We start from the raw sequence: 15475 nt of genomic DNA, 5'->3' as shown, positions 1-15475 counted from the left end.
GCGGTATCTTGGTATTTGGCCTGATAATGACGCACGTGATGGCACCAAATACAAAGATCTTCAATAAAAAGATCTTAAAGGACCACTATAGGCACCCAGACCACTTCAGCTTAAAGGACACTCTAGTGCCAGGAAAACATACTCGTTTTCCTGGCACTAGAGTGCCCTGAGGGTGCCCCCACCCTCAGGGTCCCCCTCCCGCCCGGCTCTGGAAAGGGGAAAGTGTTTAAAATTTACCTTTTTCCAGCGGTGGGCGGAGAGCTCTCCTCCTCCGATCCTCCTTTTCTCCTCCCCGTCGGCTGAATGCGCACGCGTGGCAAGAGCTGCGCGCGCATTCAGCCGGTCACATAGGAAAGCATTCATAATGCTTTCCTATGGACGCTTGCGTGCTCTCACTGTGATCTTCACAGTGAGAATCACGCAAGCGCCTCTAGCGGCTGTCAATGAGACAGCCACTAGAGGAAATAGGGGAAGGCTTAACCCATTCACAAACATAGCAGTTTCTCTGAAACTGCTATGTTTAGGAAAAAATGGGTTAACCCTAGCTGGACCTGGCACCCAGACCACTTCATTAAGCTGAAGTGGTCTGGGTGCCTAGAGTGGTCCTTTAATGAAGTTGTCTGGGTGCCAGGTCCAGCTAGGGTTAACCCTTTTTTCTATAAACATAGCAGTTTCAGAGAAACTGCTATGTTTATATTTGGGTTAATCCAGTCTCTAGTAGCTGTCTCATTGACAGCCACTAGAGGCGCTTGCGTGATTCTCACTGTGAAAATCACAGTGAGAAGACGCCAGCGTCCATAGGAAAGCATTGTAAATGCTTTCTTATGAGACTGGCTGAATGCGCGTGCGGCTCTTGCCGCGTATGCGCATTCAGCATAAGAGGAGGAGAGGAGGCGGAGAGTAAGAGGAGAGCTCCCCGCCCGGCGCTGGAGAAAGAGGTAAGTTTAACCCCTTCCTCTCCATCCAGCCTGGCCGGAGGGGGTCCCTGAGGGTGGGGGCACCCTCAGGGCTCTATAGTGCCAGGAAAACGAGTATGTTTTCCTGGCACTATAGTGGTCCTTTAAGGAGGAATGCATGTTTTTGTCCAAATGTAAACATTGCTGTTACTCAGAGAGACCATCTATGCACCAAAACTAATACATGAAGATGTAGTGCTTTTTGGTACTTGTCTCTTTAAAAAAAACATGTCTATGTGTTATCATAATAAAGAAAGTCCAACTAGAAATGTGTCCAGTCTTCAAAGGTAGTGCAGGACACCACACGTTCATAGCAGATGTTGTTCACAGTTGAAACAAGAAAATTATTTCGTTGAATTCAGATGTTATGTATTGGAATTCAACCAACAAAATGCTGTGATACAATTCTTCATATTTTGGCTGAAAGTAAAAGTGAACTAAATGTTGGGTGGTTAATGTCTAAACCACCCTACTCTCCATTCGAAGTCAAATTTATTGTAGCTTCATGCACACCACTGGAACACACTCTTAGTAGGAGCAAGGAAAACTCGCTTTGCTGTAATTAAACGTGCTTAGCAGGGAACATGTTTAATTTTTTTTTATATTGACTGTAAAGGGTTACTCAAAACAACATGACCACAAGTGATTTAATCCTAATGTTTAATACATAAGTATTTACATTTAATTATATTGGTTGTAAGACCACTAGCCTGGTTAAAACAAGACATTATATTATACAGGGAAATGCAGACAGCCACCCCAGCCCCTGCAAAGCTCCCCACTTTCCTGGCTGCTGGAACGCGGCCTTGTATTTTTGAGCCGTAGTAGCTCCAATACAGTGCTGGAGAAGGGATTGTCAATGTATTTACAGAATTTCTGCACGATGCATAGGGAGTAAACAGAGCTCTGGTGGCGAAAATTATTTGTAAACTGGTTGAAGTGAGTGTTTATCCTGTAGATTTAATTTTGTATTGTCTGAGGTTTGGGAGAGAAAGAATTAACCGTTTCTGTTCAAGAAGTGATTTTCAGGGAGCTGATGTGCTTTAACCCCTTAAGGACACATGACAGAAGTTTGGTCCTTAAGGGGTTAAAACAATGATAAAATAAAATAGAAAGCTGCAGAACTACTATTAAAAGAACGAGGCAACATTGTTCCCTTACAATTGTTAACAAAACTCTTTCTACAACAGTCAAAGGACATAAAGCTTTAAAATATAAAATGACCAAAAAACACTCTCTGCACTTCTCACCAGCCAAGGAGATCGTTTATAAAAAAATAAATAAATAAATAAACAAAATAGCACAGCCCAAAAGTAACTTTAGCTAACTGCTCATTTATGCAAAATCTCATTAGACACAGTTCCTCTTTAATCTGATTTTGTTGTATATTACATTTTGAGGAAACACAAGTTGTTTCAAAATTAATTGGCAAATCGTCTACGCTCAGGGTGTGCACGTTGAAAAATAAGATTTACCCTCTGAAATCAAACATAATGTTAATAAAGCAGATTTTAAGATGTAGATTCTTCATCCTAAAGCAAAAATGTCCCCTGGATTTAAACATGCACTCGACACACATTCGTACTCACAGTGGAATTAGGAACTATGTCACATTAGCAATGATGGTAATAGAGATTGCAGTGAATGCTCAAACTCATTTAGCAGCCGGAGGAGATAATAAACAGAAAGTGGTGGAATCCTATAATTATTCTAGACCAGCGGTTACTAATGCTTGCATGGTAGATGTTTGTGGACTACGTTCCCCATGATGCTCAGCTTGGCTGAGATGATCAGTCCAGAAGTTATTAAATATTATGCCCCAAGACTTCCTGAGCAATTAAAAAAAAAAAAAAAATTACTTCACTAACATCTGCAGCGCAAAGGTCACTTCCTGTGATTGGGAGTTATGACATCATAGCGTGTATGGGGTGACATCACTGATAAAGAGCAGTCACAGTCCCTAAAAGAGAACGTGTCATCCAAGTGGGCATGCAGTCAGCCAATCAGATTACTCCATGTTGAGATCACTGCCAAGGGCATATCTCCAAACAAGGGATGCATTTGAGATGAGAGTGTGGGAATATTGGCAACCAAAGTGACCGGTAGTTCTTCTGACAGCTCCACTGAAAACATTCACAGTGAATTTAAAGGGACAATCTAAGCACCATCAACACAACAGCTTACGGTAGTGGTTTTGAAGTACAGGGAGTCTTTGGGATCATTTTTTGAGCCTTTAATAATTTGCTCACACTGCTCTTTCTGGGGACTTATTACAACCTGGGTCTGTAAAATAAGGGATCTAAATAAAAACGGCATCTTTGCATTTATGGCAATTGAGAGGTATACTAGTGCATTGTGAACTCGTAACATATCGCCAGTGGCGTAGCTAGGGAGGACTGTTTTGTGGGGGGCACCACGAGGAGTGGGCCAATGGCCTGTCACAGGGGACCAAGAAGGTGTACACCTTAGAGTGCCCCCCGAAGCAGGCACTTATTTACCAAGACAGAGTAGGCACCTGCTTTCCTGGACATAAATGTACCGGGATAGGAGAGGAGCCAGGCGGCGAGGGAGCGCTGATGTTCTTCCAGCTCTTCGCTGCACCCTTGCGCGTCCTCTGTGGTGATGCCGGGAGACGGAATATGACATCACTCCAGCCCAGCATCATTGAACAGCGCAATAGGGATCAGTGAAGAACTGGAAAATACAGGAGCCTTTGGACACCAGGGAGAAGATCCCCACTGGATCCCAGGGACAGGGCCCACACTACCTCTCCCAAAGGTAGGAAGGCTGGAAGGGCCAAAAACAATAAAGCCACAGGAAATTAAATGTATGTGTGAGTGTATGCGCAAGACTGGGCGGCAAAAGCTCTAGTTATGCCACTGCATACAGCACTGCCTAAAGGGACCATTGTCCCTATAAAAAAAAATCTTAAAAAAGCACTGAAGAAGACTCCAGCTGGAGTTGAAACGCGTTTGCTACTAGACCAAAGTATTGTATCTGGGACTTTTTCTTATTTACTCTGCGGTGTTTTTTAGGCTTTGTGCCTAGTATACTATTTATACACTGCTTATTGTCCCTGTTTTAATTGTTTATTTGTTTAATAAATTTGGGATTCTGCACTTTGTATCCTGTGCTGCTCTCCTCAAGGATATTGTTTTAGCCTTTTAAGGCACCCTCCTGCATATTATATAGAGCCTGAGACGGCTCTAAATCCTGTGAGTTTTACTCTACATAAGGGGTCTATCATTATATATATATATACATTTTTCACTGTTATGTTATTTGTGTTTTTTAGATTGATCCCAAGTTGTCATTTCGTTGACTGGTGCAGTATTTATTCTATTGTTTTATTAAATTAGAGGGGCAAAGGTTTAAAAATAATATGAGGAAATATTACTTTACTAAGAGGGTAGTGGATGCATGGAATAGACTTCCAGCTGAAGTGGTAGAGGTTAACACAGTAAAGGAGTTTAAGCATGCGTGGGATAGGCATAAGGCTATCCTAACTATAAGATAAGGTCAGGGACTAATGAAAGTATTTTAAATACTGGGCAGACTAGATGGGCCGAATGGTTCTTATCTGCCGTCACCTTATATGATTCTATGTTTCTATGTTTCTACTACCACACACGGATGCACACTAAACGTTGAATTGAAACAGAATTCCAAATTGTCGACAAAAATATCTTAAATTTAAAAAAAAAAAAAAAATCTAAACTTTGCAATTCAATTCACAGTGAACTAATAAAATGCCTTAAACGGAGGATATTGAGTGATTATTTAAAATTCAATGAATTGCCCCCTCCTGGATCCTTACAGCTTTAAAAGCTTGAATGTCCCTATAGCAGCATATTGATTGGCATGAAAATTGTTATGGCAACATAGAAAACCCTTTCATACATATTTAAAGGTACATAATACCTTTAAAGTAATACTTTATGGGTATGGTCTCTGCCCAGGCGGATTTGACTGCCAGTTTTAAGTGGTACTGCATACTGGGCACAGTAATTAAGCCCTTAAGTGTCCTCTTTCTTAGAGATATATAACTGTTTGCTCTGGACAGAGAAGGATTTTCTTTTTAAGCCTTTCTTACGGCAATTGAGCAATTTCATGCTGTTCTTTTCAATAATTGAGCCATGGATACTTTTTTCATTCACAAGCTCGCTGATGAGGTTTCTTTAAAATGTTCTCAAGCACTATAGCTTTCAGCTCATAAACACACATACAATATTGCTTCTTCTTACAATGTTAAAACCCTATGTGAGATTAGTAAGCGTCAGTAGGAAAAACAAAGAAAAAAAACAACACAGTAGGCTCTTTAAGATACCCCTTCCTCTCCCCCCACCTCCCGAACACCAAAAAAAAAAAAAAAAAAAAAGACAGAATCAAAAAAACTCTCTAGGGAACATCTAAGCGCACAAGCAAACTAAAGTCAGAGACAGCCACTAGGGAGCGTCTACAAACAAACAGACTGTACACAACCTATCACCGCTCTGAAAATAGCATTACAACAATTCAGTGGGGAAGCATAGTTTAGAATAGGTTCACCTCGAAGATAATTGGCACAATTTACCAATACTGCTACCCCTAAGGGAGCCAAGCCATCAGCGTTGAAAGAGTAAAAACTGAAATGAAATCTTTTTTTAAAAAGGGTAACATGTTAACTCTTCCTGAAGAAGTATATATATATGCTCCCACAATGCACTGCAAAGCATTCCACTGTGGACATCATGGTCTCCCCAAAACATTGGGGGGAAAGGAGAACGCAATACACTTGTCCATACATTTGCTAGCAATCTGGCTTTCATTATGCGGAGATGAAATGTTAAAGCCTATAAAAGCACACTCTGGCACGTTAGAACGAATTAAGTATATTCAGGAATACACTTCGAAAATCGTAATCTTGATTAGGTTGACTAAGTTGTCATGCTCAAAAGGAACAAAATGAGCAATGAAAAAGGACAAAACGTGTCAAACAAAAACAGTTGGTAAAGTCAATTCATAGCAATCACTAAGGTTTAGAATTCAGCTGCCTGAGCGTCATGAGACTCATAGTCCAGTGCCAGAGGTTACAGCTGTAATACAATCATTTTTTTAACCCATGACAAAGGGCTTGTAAGGACTGCCCCAATGTAAAAGGATTTACGGAGCTCTTTCTTTTTTTTACAAAAGAGATAAAAATAAACAATGCTGACAAAATAAATTACAAATCACTAGAGACTCTGGGGAAGAAGTACTGCCTGCCTCCGTCTCCACACATCAATCAATCATCCCACCATCTGGTAGACCCCTCCCATCAATACTGTAATGGAATTAAATTAGCACAGAACATTTATCTTCCACATATCCCATCTGAGTACAGCCATGTGTCATATGTGTGCCATATGAACACTGCCTGGTGTAATAACCCATGCAATGTTGTTTTGTTACTTTGTACTCACCATCCTGTAGCGTTGGTTGCGGGCTCGGGAAATGGCTGCCTGGTTTATCTGGGAAACAAGAAACAAAGTCAAAGCGTGTTGGTGGCTAATACAAAATAGATGGGTTCACGAAAACGGACATTATTCTACATTTTCACATTCGAAATATATAATTTAACAACAAAAGAATGCTTTTATCTTTCCACGGGCCCTATATATCAGACATGCTAGTCTCTGGCCTGCAGATGTCAATGGCCTACAACTCTAAGAAATCACTCATAGGATTCTCTGGCAATACACGGTGAAAGAATAATATGAGTTGGGGGAGCGGCAGAGTTTAAAACCTGTCCTAATTAAATTCATTACTCATTCATTCTCCCGAGCTCCAAGATTGCAGCCCATGGACTCCCTGTTCCCAAATTCACTTTTCTGGATATATGGTCTGGAAAGGAACAAGTCACATATACAAACATAAATCACAGAAATAAATGTAGTGGGGGCTATAAATAAAGAGAAAATATGCAGCAAAAATAAACCTTTTTCAAAGCATGTTCCAAGTATATCCTATCCAGTTGTTCAAGTCAGCACTTGCAGAAAGATAAGTCCTGCGCTCACTCCCATCACTGGGCGGCAGCAATGACCACAGTACACATGAGCCCCAATATATAGTAAAAACCAAAGAAAAACAAGTTACCTGCGCTCTCTCCTTAATCCCTATGTATATTGGGGCTGATGTGTACTGTAGTCATTGCAGCCGCCCAGTGATGGGAGTGAGCGCAGGACTTATCTTTCTGCAAGTCAGCACTTGCTACCAACAGGAGACCATCTAGGATCAGCCAGTCAGAATAACAGATACATTGATTTAACCACATAGCTCTAAGTACAATGATTCTATATTTTAGCCGTTGAGGACGCAATATATATAGTTTACAGTAGGTTCATAGAGAAACATGAAATCTTTTGCAAACACTGCATATGCTGGATGGACATCATAGGAAATGCAATTTACAAACATCTTCAGTACCACGATTAGCCATCATTTGTCAATACATGGATTCGAAACTGCATGAGATGATGGTCCATACTCATAAAATATTCTTAAAGGGATACTGTAGTCACCCAGACCACTTCAGCTCATTGAAGTGGTCTGGGTGCAGTGTCCCTTTTTCACCTAGTACAAAACAGAAACTACAATGTTTACATTGCAGCACTAAGTCTGCCTCCAGTGACTGTCAAACAAAGGGTTTCATTGTTTGGAACGGACCTTTGGTCTGGTATCTGACGCGGGACGTCCTCACGCTCTGCATGAGGGCACCCAACGTCGGATTTTTACCCATAAGAAACTATTTATTTAATGCTTTCCTATGGGGAGGTCTAATGCACGCGCGGCATTAGCCGTGCATGCGCATTAGAGCCTGCTCGTCATGGGACAGAGGAGTAGGAGAAGCTTCGACCCACCGCTGAGAGAAATCGGCGCTGGATTACGGGCAGGGAGGGGGGGAGGGGGAGGAGGCAATGGCAGCCATAGTGCCAGGAATACAGCTTTGTGTTTCTGGCACTATAGTATCCCTTTAAGAAAGAAAATATATTACATGTAATGAACTGGACCAAAGTGCGAGCCAAAAGCTAAGTGAAGGAAAGAAATAAATAAGGGGTTTTCTAACAAAATAAACAATGGCCTGGTTAAAAAAGAACAAGGATCAAGAAATACCGATTGACTTCTCTTGTCACTGGTTTGGAAACTGGCAAGCCAATATAATGCTGCTGATTAGAGGGAACACCCCACATTGCAAAAATATCACTGCCTTAAAGTAAAATAAGGCAGTACGAGCAGATTTACCAAGGAGAACCACTGATCTGTGAACTGTTACATGCGCAAGATGACCAGGAAAGTCTGTGCTCAATAAAGCACAGAAAAACTTGACTGCCCTATTATTTCATTTTTTATTAAAACCTTTGTAAAAGTCAAGTGAACAATGCACTTCCCCGCTGTGAAAAATACAGAAAAATGGCGATTGGCTGCTGCTTTAATCAGTTTTACTTGGACATATTGAGTTTAAGGCAGAGGAGGAAAACATTTGCTTATTATGAGATTATATTGCCATACAAGTCTGAGAATATCATTGGTTATAGAGGGATCTGGTAATAACTTCTATCAGGCACAGCAGGAAGGAGGGATATGTAGGCAAAATGCCAGTGCACAGTCATCGCTGTGGCACTAAGAGCTTATATGTTTAAAGGCAGTATAATAAAATGCTAGAAAAACAGTAATCTCTGCCCGCTATTATCCAATTACAAAAAGGTTATTTAAAACGTCAGAAAAAAAGAATCTTACATTATTCTTGGGATGAGCTACTATTTTATTACTGTATAAAGCAAAACGCGTTCAGTTAATTTGGGATTTAAAAAGAAAACACATTACTTAGGTATTTACATTCCATAGGACACTGGCACCCCAGATATTTGTGGATTAGAAATCCAACGTTCCCTGGCTAGTCCTAAATTCCTTATTTTAGTCATCACTGCCTTAAGACAACATAGAAACATAGAATGTGATGGCAGATAACCATTCAGCCCATCTAGTCTGCCCAATTTTCTCAATACTTTCATTAGTCCCTGGCCTTATCTTATAGTTAGGATAGCCTTAAGCCTATCCCAACCATGCTTAAACTCCCTCACTGTGTTAACCTCTACCACTTCAGCTGGAAGGCTATTCCATGCATTCACTACCCTCTCAGTAAAGTAATACTTCCTGATATTATTTTTAAACCTTTGCCTTTAATTTAAATATACACCAATCCTTCTTTTGTTTTTTTAGCTATAGAGTGGGGTTAGTGCCATTTGGTATAATTTGTACAATCATTCTTTAACACAATGTTTCATTAACAAGTATGAGATACTATGACAGGTGCACTAATGATACATACAACTGACTTTACAGTTTTATGATTGCTCCTCCTAGTTCTAAGCATCTAGGCTGTAGAAGAGAATGAATGAAAATATGGGCCACTGATGATTTCAGCTTTAAGACTCAGCCTCAAGAAATTATTATTCATCCTTGACTTATAGAACTATTCTACATCATACCCTACCACAGGGCAGCTTAAATCTATACTGTGAGTTAAACCAATGGCCGTTAATAACTTAGCAGAATATTGTTGTAAATGTACAACTGAATTGCATAGGCTAAAAAAAATTATCTTAAAATGTATAGCTTGGAGAAAAGACGGCACAGGGGTGATAAGATAGAAACATTTAAATACATAAAGGGAATCAACACAGTAAAGGAGGAGACTATATTTAAAAGAAGAAAAACTACCACAACAAGAGGACATAGTCTTAAATTAGAGGGGTAAAGTTTTAAAAATAATATCAGGAAGTATTACTTTACTGAGAGGGTAGTAGATGCATGGAATAGCCTTCCAGCTGAAGTGGTAGAGGTTAACACAGTGAGGGAGTTTAAGCATGCATGGGATAGGCATAAGGCTATCCTAACTATAAGATAAGTCCAGGGACTGATGAAAATATTTCGAAAATTGGGCAGACTAGATGGGCAGAATGGTTCTTATCTGCCGTCACATTCTATGTTTCTATGTAAATAGTCAATCTGTGTTAAAGCTGAAGTTTTTAAAAAATTCTATAGCTTACTAAATAAAACATTGTTCATGCTAAATAAAACATTGTAGCATGAACTTTATTTGAAGCAATATTTGAACTTGCTAGGAAAATATTCCTTAAAACCCCCCCAAAAAAAACATGTTCAACTACTGACGAGAAATAAAAAAGTAGGACAACCTGATTTTTTTTCTTTTCTATTTTATATAAAATTCTCATGGATCTAGAATTTCATTGGCTGAGGATTGCATGGCCCATCATGCTCAGCTAGTTTTAAAGGAACACTACAGTGTCAGGAAAACAAACATGTATTCCTGACCCCTATAGTCCTGAAGTGGCTGTTTAGGTGCCCACCCCTCTGTCTGATCTCAGTAAAAAGGGGATTTTACTCATCTTTTCTCCCAAGCAGCACGTTCTCGTCGCAGCTAGCCCCACCTTCATGGCTGAGATAATCCATAGGAAAGCATTGGGTGGCTATTGTGCATGCGCGGCAAAATGCTGCACTATGCCAATCAGCATCTCCTCATATGTTCAGTGCTGTATACGCTGAACGTCATTGCTGTACACTGTGCAGCACTGACAGAGGAAGCACCTCCAGTGGCCGCCTGAGTTACTGCCGTTTTCTCTGAAAAGTCAGGGTTTACCTTGAAAAGCCTGCAGAGGCAGGATATAGACACCAAAACCACTACATTAAGCTGTATTGGTTTTGATGACTATAGCATGCCTTTAAGGCTAAGCATCCTAGGACACAGAGACTCCAAGGGGCAGCAGTGCCAATGTTTGCCATGGATGTCCAAGACTTTTGCAGTGCAGACTGTTGGCATTGACAGCTGCTTCTCTATATAGTGCTGATGAAATATGGCAGCTTTAAGTTTAATGTCTTATGAGCATTGCATTTTTTTTTTAATGGTAAATATGGCAGTTGTTCTTCCAGAAATAATAGGCTTTTGTGACAACTGGGATTTTGTCAATGAATTTTTGACAATTGCAATTTTCCAAACTAATGAGACTTAAAAGGATGGATTAATTTTGCCAATGCCTACAGCAAATCGTATGTGTTGTTGTAGAGGATTGTATATTACATTGCTAAAAGAGATTACAAACAGCAGTGCTGTTAAATAGAGAATAGTGATTAAATGCTTTGGATGGGAAAGGAATGCAGTTCGGGTGGAGATCCCCTTCTAACCTCTCTGGACTCTCGCACACGTCCAGTCCCCACCACTTAAGCTCCTAGTCTGTAGTGAGAAGGCAAATGAGCATTCATTCAATATAATGCCTTCAAGATCTCTTGCCACACTGGGCCAGGAAAACTAGGTCAGTAAACCGTGAAGAAGCACCTCCCATGCAAACATCAAATCCCGTCACAGAGATAACCTAGGGTTCTAATGAGAAGCAAACATCCGTGAATGCATATACTTCAACATAACGATATATATCTACACACACATGCACTCCACAAATCATCTCCAGAACAGGCAATGAAGGCTATGAATGAGCACTGATTTCTTTGAGCCTGAACTATTGTCCACAAACTCTCCTACATGCATCTCTATATTACCATGCTTGACAGCTAAACAGATGGATAAAACGTTTAAGGACAGGCCACACCTACAGTTATTGAGGAAAAGGAGGACGGCGAATCCAAGCGTGGATGTGGCAAGGAGAATCAGGCATATATTACATGGGATCATAAAATAGCGCACGACCAAGGAAACTTTATGTTGGTAGATACGGTCCCGCTCATTAGACGGACCAGGGTAGTGGCAGCCAGTCATGGCAAACGCTTTGTTCGTGAGGTCCTCTCTATAGTCTCCACAAAGTTAACACTCTATCCAGCTGTACACTCCATCCCAACACACAAATGAGATATTCCTTTTAATATACAGAGGAAGAACATTCTAAACCTCCTTTCCGGTCAAAACGACAATATTTTCCCCCAGTTAGGACACCATGGTACACTCGGATCAAGGTCAACGTGGTTAAGGCCACCGTTGATTAATGGGGGTACTTTCTCTTCTGGGGTTTGTCAAGCACAAATTTCAGTCGACTCGCAAACACGTTGGCCTTTGCAAAGTTCAAGCAGCCCATTCCAAAAAGCCGTATGGGAAAATTAATGCTGTACATCCATGAGCTATTACACCTTCCATAAACACCCTCAGAATCTTGAAGATAAAATGGTAACAAAGATGCCTATGCACAAACTCCCTTAGGCCATTAAATAATGTGAAAATGCTCAGGGATGTCCAGGTGAAGAATGTCGGTACAGGTACACGCTCTGCTGATGCTGTATCCAAAAAAATACTATGGAGGAAGAGAACTGGAATAATAGGTATGTGTTAGAAATTGCCTTGGTACCTCATTCTGAGACTGAGGTAGTATGATCCCTTCCTGCTGCTGAAATATCACAGCACGAATGCAGTAAGGCTTAAACTTCTCATTCTGCAACATGCACAGATTAATTAAAAGCTTAAAAGTCCCTTCTTTTTATAGCACGAAAGGTTCTTTATCGGCACTTCTGCTTCTTGTTTCTAACTGTCTCCAGCACTTTGTGTTCTTAGAAATTCCCCTTCCAGAGAAATTGAATTTTACTTTCGGCTTCGTCCTCCTGCCTGCTTCCAGTCCTTTTTCACAAGCAGAGCTGCTTGTGACACCCCCTCATCTTGGTAGCACCCCCACTTCTTCTAACACCAGCACACTGGGTTTCGTCACCGCATTCTTCAGTACTCTTCTCAGGCAGCTTAACAACCTCCACTCAATTCAACCTTCGGAGGGGAAAAAGGAAGTTTGGAATCCTGGGGATCATCAATTGCCGGTCCTTCCATAGAACGCTGAACCATTCATCAGTCACCCAGGCACAGGCAATAAAGAGAGAAAGGGGACGAGGGGCAATGTGTAGTGGGGGGAAGGGTTGGCAGATAACTAGAGTCTCATCAGGGGCTCGTATGACAGAAGACCAGCACACACAGCCCTGTGCAAGCTCGTGAACAGCATTTGTTTGTGCAAACGCAGTCAAGTTTCTGTGTAGGTAAACCGAGTCTCACCTGCAGTGCTTCCACATGAACAGCCTGCATCTGGATGCTTCAGGACTACTGTTTCACTATTGTGGCTCCTTTAGAAATTCACTTGTCCGGTCTCAGGAATCTTGCAAGATGAGTTGCTTGGAAGGACTTTATGCACTCCTCTTATTCAAGCTTTTTTCCTTATAATTCCAACAAAGTGAACAGTTCCAGTTGGGGATCTGGGTCTCCACAATCTGACAGGTCTTCTCCTAGCTCCTTCCAGCAGAGAACATATAATGGGACTCTTATAGGTCTGCGGGCAATCTCCTATGCTCTGTCAGAGCTTCACCTCTCCATCCGATAGGGAAATATGTAGAAGTGAAGAGGCAAAGAGAGTCTGACAGGCAGCTCAAGACAAAGACTAAACGCTTTGGGGAATTCTCTTCCCACAGCCTCCTCAGGGTCCTTGTATGTGCACACAAAAGCAAAAGAAGGGGAGGGGGTTGAACAGCTATGTGACAGGGGATGGGGTGGGGGGGAAGCACTGCCTCACCAACACTCACACACCGTTCTCCAGCCACAGAGAGATCAGAGCATGTACCATGCAAATTTAGCAAGCACTAAACACTGCCATCTGCATGCAACTCAACCTCACCCAACAGTGGAACCTTTGCATCTCAGCTAACAACCGTGCCCTGTGTCCAATGTGTAGTGTATGTTCAGCGCACAGAGCTGCTGTCTACTTCACAGCTCTAAAAGTGGGCTCACAATCCCCGTTTTGGTTTTAACACATCAGAAAGACAAAATCATTCAACGAAAGTGAAATTAACATCTCTGTAATTTGTAGTTTATGATAAATTATTGCTCAGTTTTAATAAAGTATGATTTTTCTGTCCAGTCTATATTATTAGTCCCTATTTTAGTACTCCACTCCAGGGATGGTCAAAAAGAAGATCTCTTAAAGCTGACAATGTATCATAGGAGTTGTCCATCTACAAGAGGTAGGAGATCTACCTTTTTGGCCATCCCTAATATTACATCACCGTCACACTTCCAACTTATCTCCAATAGATCTCTCAGTATCAAATGATAATTCACTAATGTTATTTCAGTAAATTGCCCTTCTTTCAAGGGGTGAAAATTATTTGTGGCAAAGTCTATTTTAAAATATGACGAAAATATTTTATTTTCAGCTTGGAGTTAATTTAATTTATGACATTCTAATTGTGGCATCAAATTGGTAGATTGAACATATGTTACAACATCAGCTACCCAGCTCCTTTGGGAGAATACCAGTATTTATAAGCAAACAAAAACCAGCATTCAATACATGCAGAATGGGTCTAGACTACATAAAAGGAGATAGTTTAGCCTCCAACAACAATGTACCAGTATATATTGGAAGCTGTCAAAAAGAATGCAGATAGTACATTAACCCCTCATTGCCTGTATGCATACGACTGGAGATATGATACTCAGTACACTGTATACATAATGCAAAATACTTAAAGATAGTAATATAGAGCATTTGAAAAATGTTCAAGAATATTAAATGTTACTTTAGAATGACTCATTCCCTTCTGAGCTGATTGCTATTTATAATAAAATCTGTACATCAGATATTTAAGCAATCAATGATCTCTAACTGCCTGGATATTTAGGGCAAGTAGATGTAATATTTATTATAAAAGGGCTCTTGTGTAAAATCAGTGTGTTTACAGGCAAGGGCTTATTTACTAAAGAGCACATGGTGGTGAATTGAAAACCAAATTTCACAATCCAGGTCAAACTGCGATGAAAGCGAAATTGGGAGATTTTTCGAGATCAGCTGTTTAGCAATTCAGTTTTCAATTTACTGCAATTGATGTTTCAGTGAGTGAACCCCGTTGGAATCTGCATACAATTTTAATAACGAGCAATAAATAAAGTAGGTTTTTAAGTTGACCTCTCATGCGAGGAGTATATTACATGTTAATTTGGCACGGCAGAGACTCGTTATGCAAATTAGTATTTTCTGGTCTTTCCTGGTACATTTAAATAATAAAAAAAATCTTTCCATCGTCAGAATAAACAATTCAGGCTGCCAATGCCAGGTCATTTTATAGTTGGCCAGATCGAATATGTTTTACTGGATACATAACAATTTTTCATGCTGTTGGGCAGTACATGAAAATTTAAAATTGCTGCCATACCATAGCTAAAATTCATAGCTGCAAGACAGAAATTTATTATTTTATCAAAGCAATACATCTGGGATTCCTCTTTGATTAATTCATTTCCCTTTGGAAACCTATGTACTCCAACTTATGCAGGGAAGCACTTTTCATTCCCTGGTGTCAAAGGAACATATGTATACGGTGCAGATCAAAAGGAGTTTTTATTTGGCCTGCATAAACTTTAGAGTGAATTGGCCATGACAGGAGGCAAAGGATAGGTGAAGAAAACCTAATACTATATTTTCTTTATATTGTGCCAAAGAAATCAG

At 40.5% G+C, this 15475-nt stretch overlaps 1 protein-coding gene across 11 annotated transcripts in view; it reads right to left on the bottom strand.

Moving 5' to 3' along the window:
* AGRN (agrin) overlaps positions 1 to 15475 on the bottom strand; it is a 379838-nt gene that overhangs the window by 219842 nt on the left and 144521 nt on the right. For 9 of the 11 annotated variants that reach the window (XM_063436014.1, XM_063436017.1, XM_063436016.1 and 6 more), the window contains one exon: positions 6398 to 6445. In XM_063436014.1, the coding sequence (XP_063292084.1) occupies positions 6398 to 6445 (48 nt within the window). Of the gene's footprint in view, positions 1 to 6397; positions 6446 to 11603; positions 13429 to 15475 lie in introns of those variants that run through there. The other 2 variants (XM_063436021.1, XM_063436024.1) reach the window with 1 other exon arrangement.

Source organism: Pelobates fuscus, chromosome 11, assembly GCF_036172605.1.
Source record: "Pelobates fuscus isolate aPelFus1 chromosome 11, aPelFus1.pri, whole genome shotgun sequence".
In the NCBI taxonomy this organism is placed as follows: Eukaryota; Metazoa; Chordata; class Amphibia; order Anura; family Pelobatidae; genus Pelobates; species Pelobates fuscus.
The sequence above is the reverse complement of the archived record's forward strand: the minus strand, read 5'-3'. Positions and strand labels throughout refer to the sequence as shown.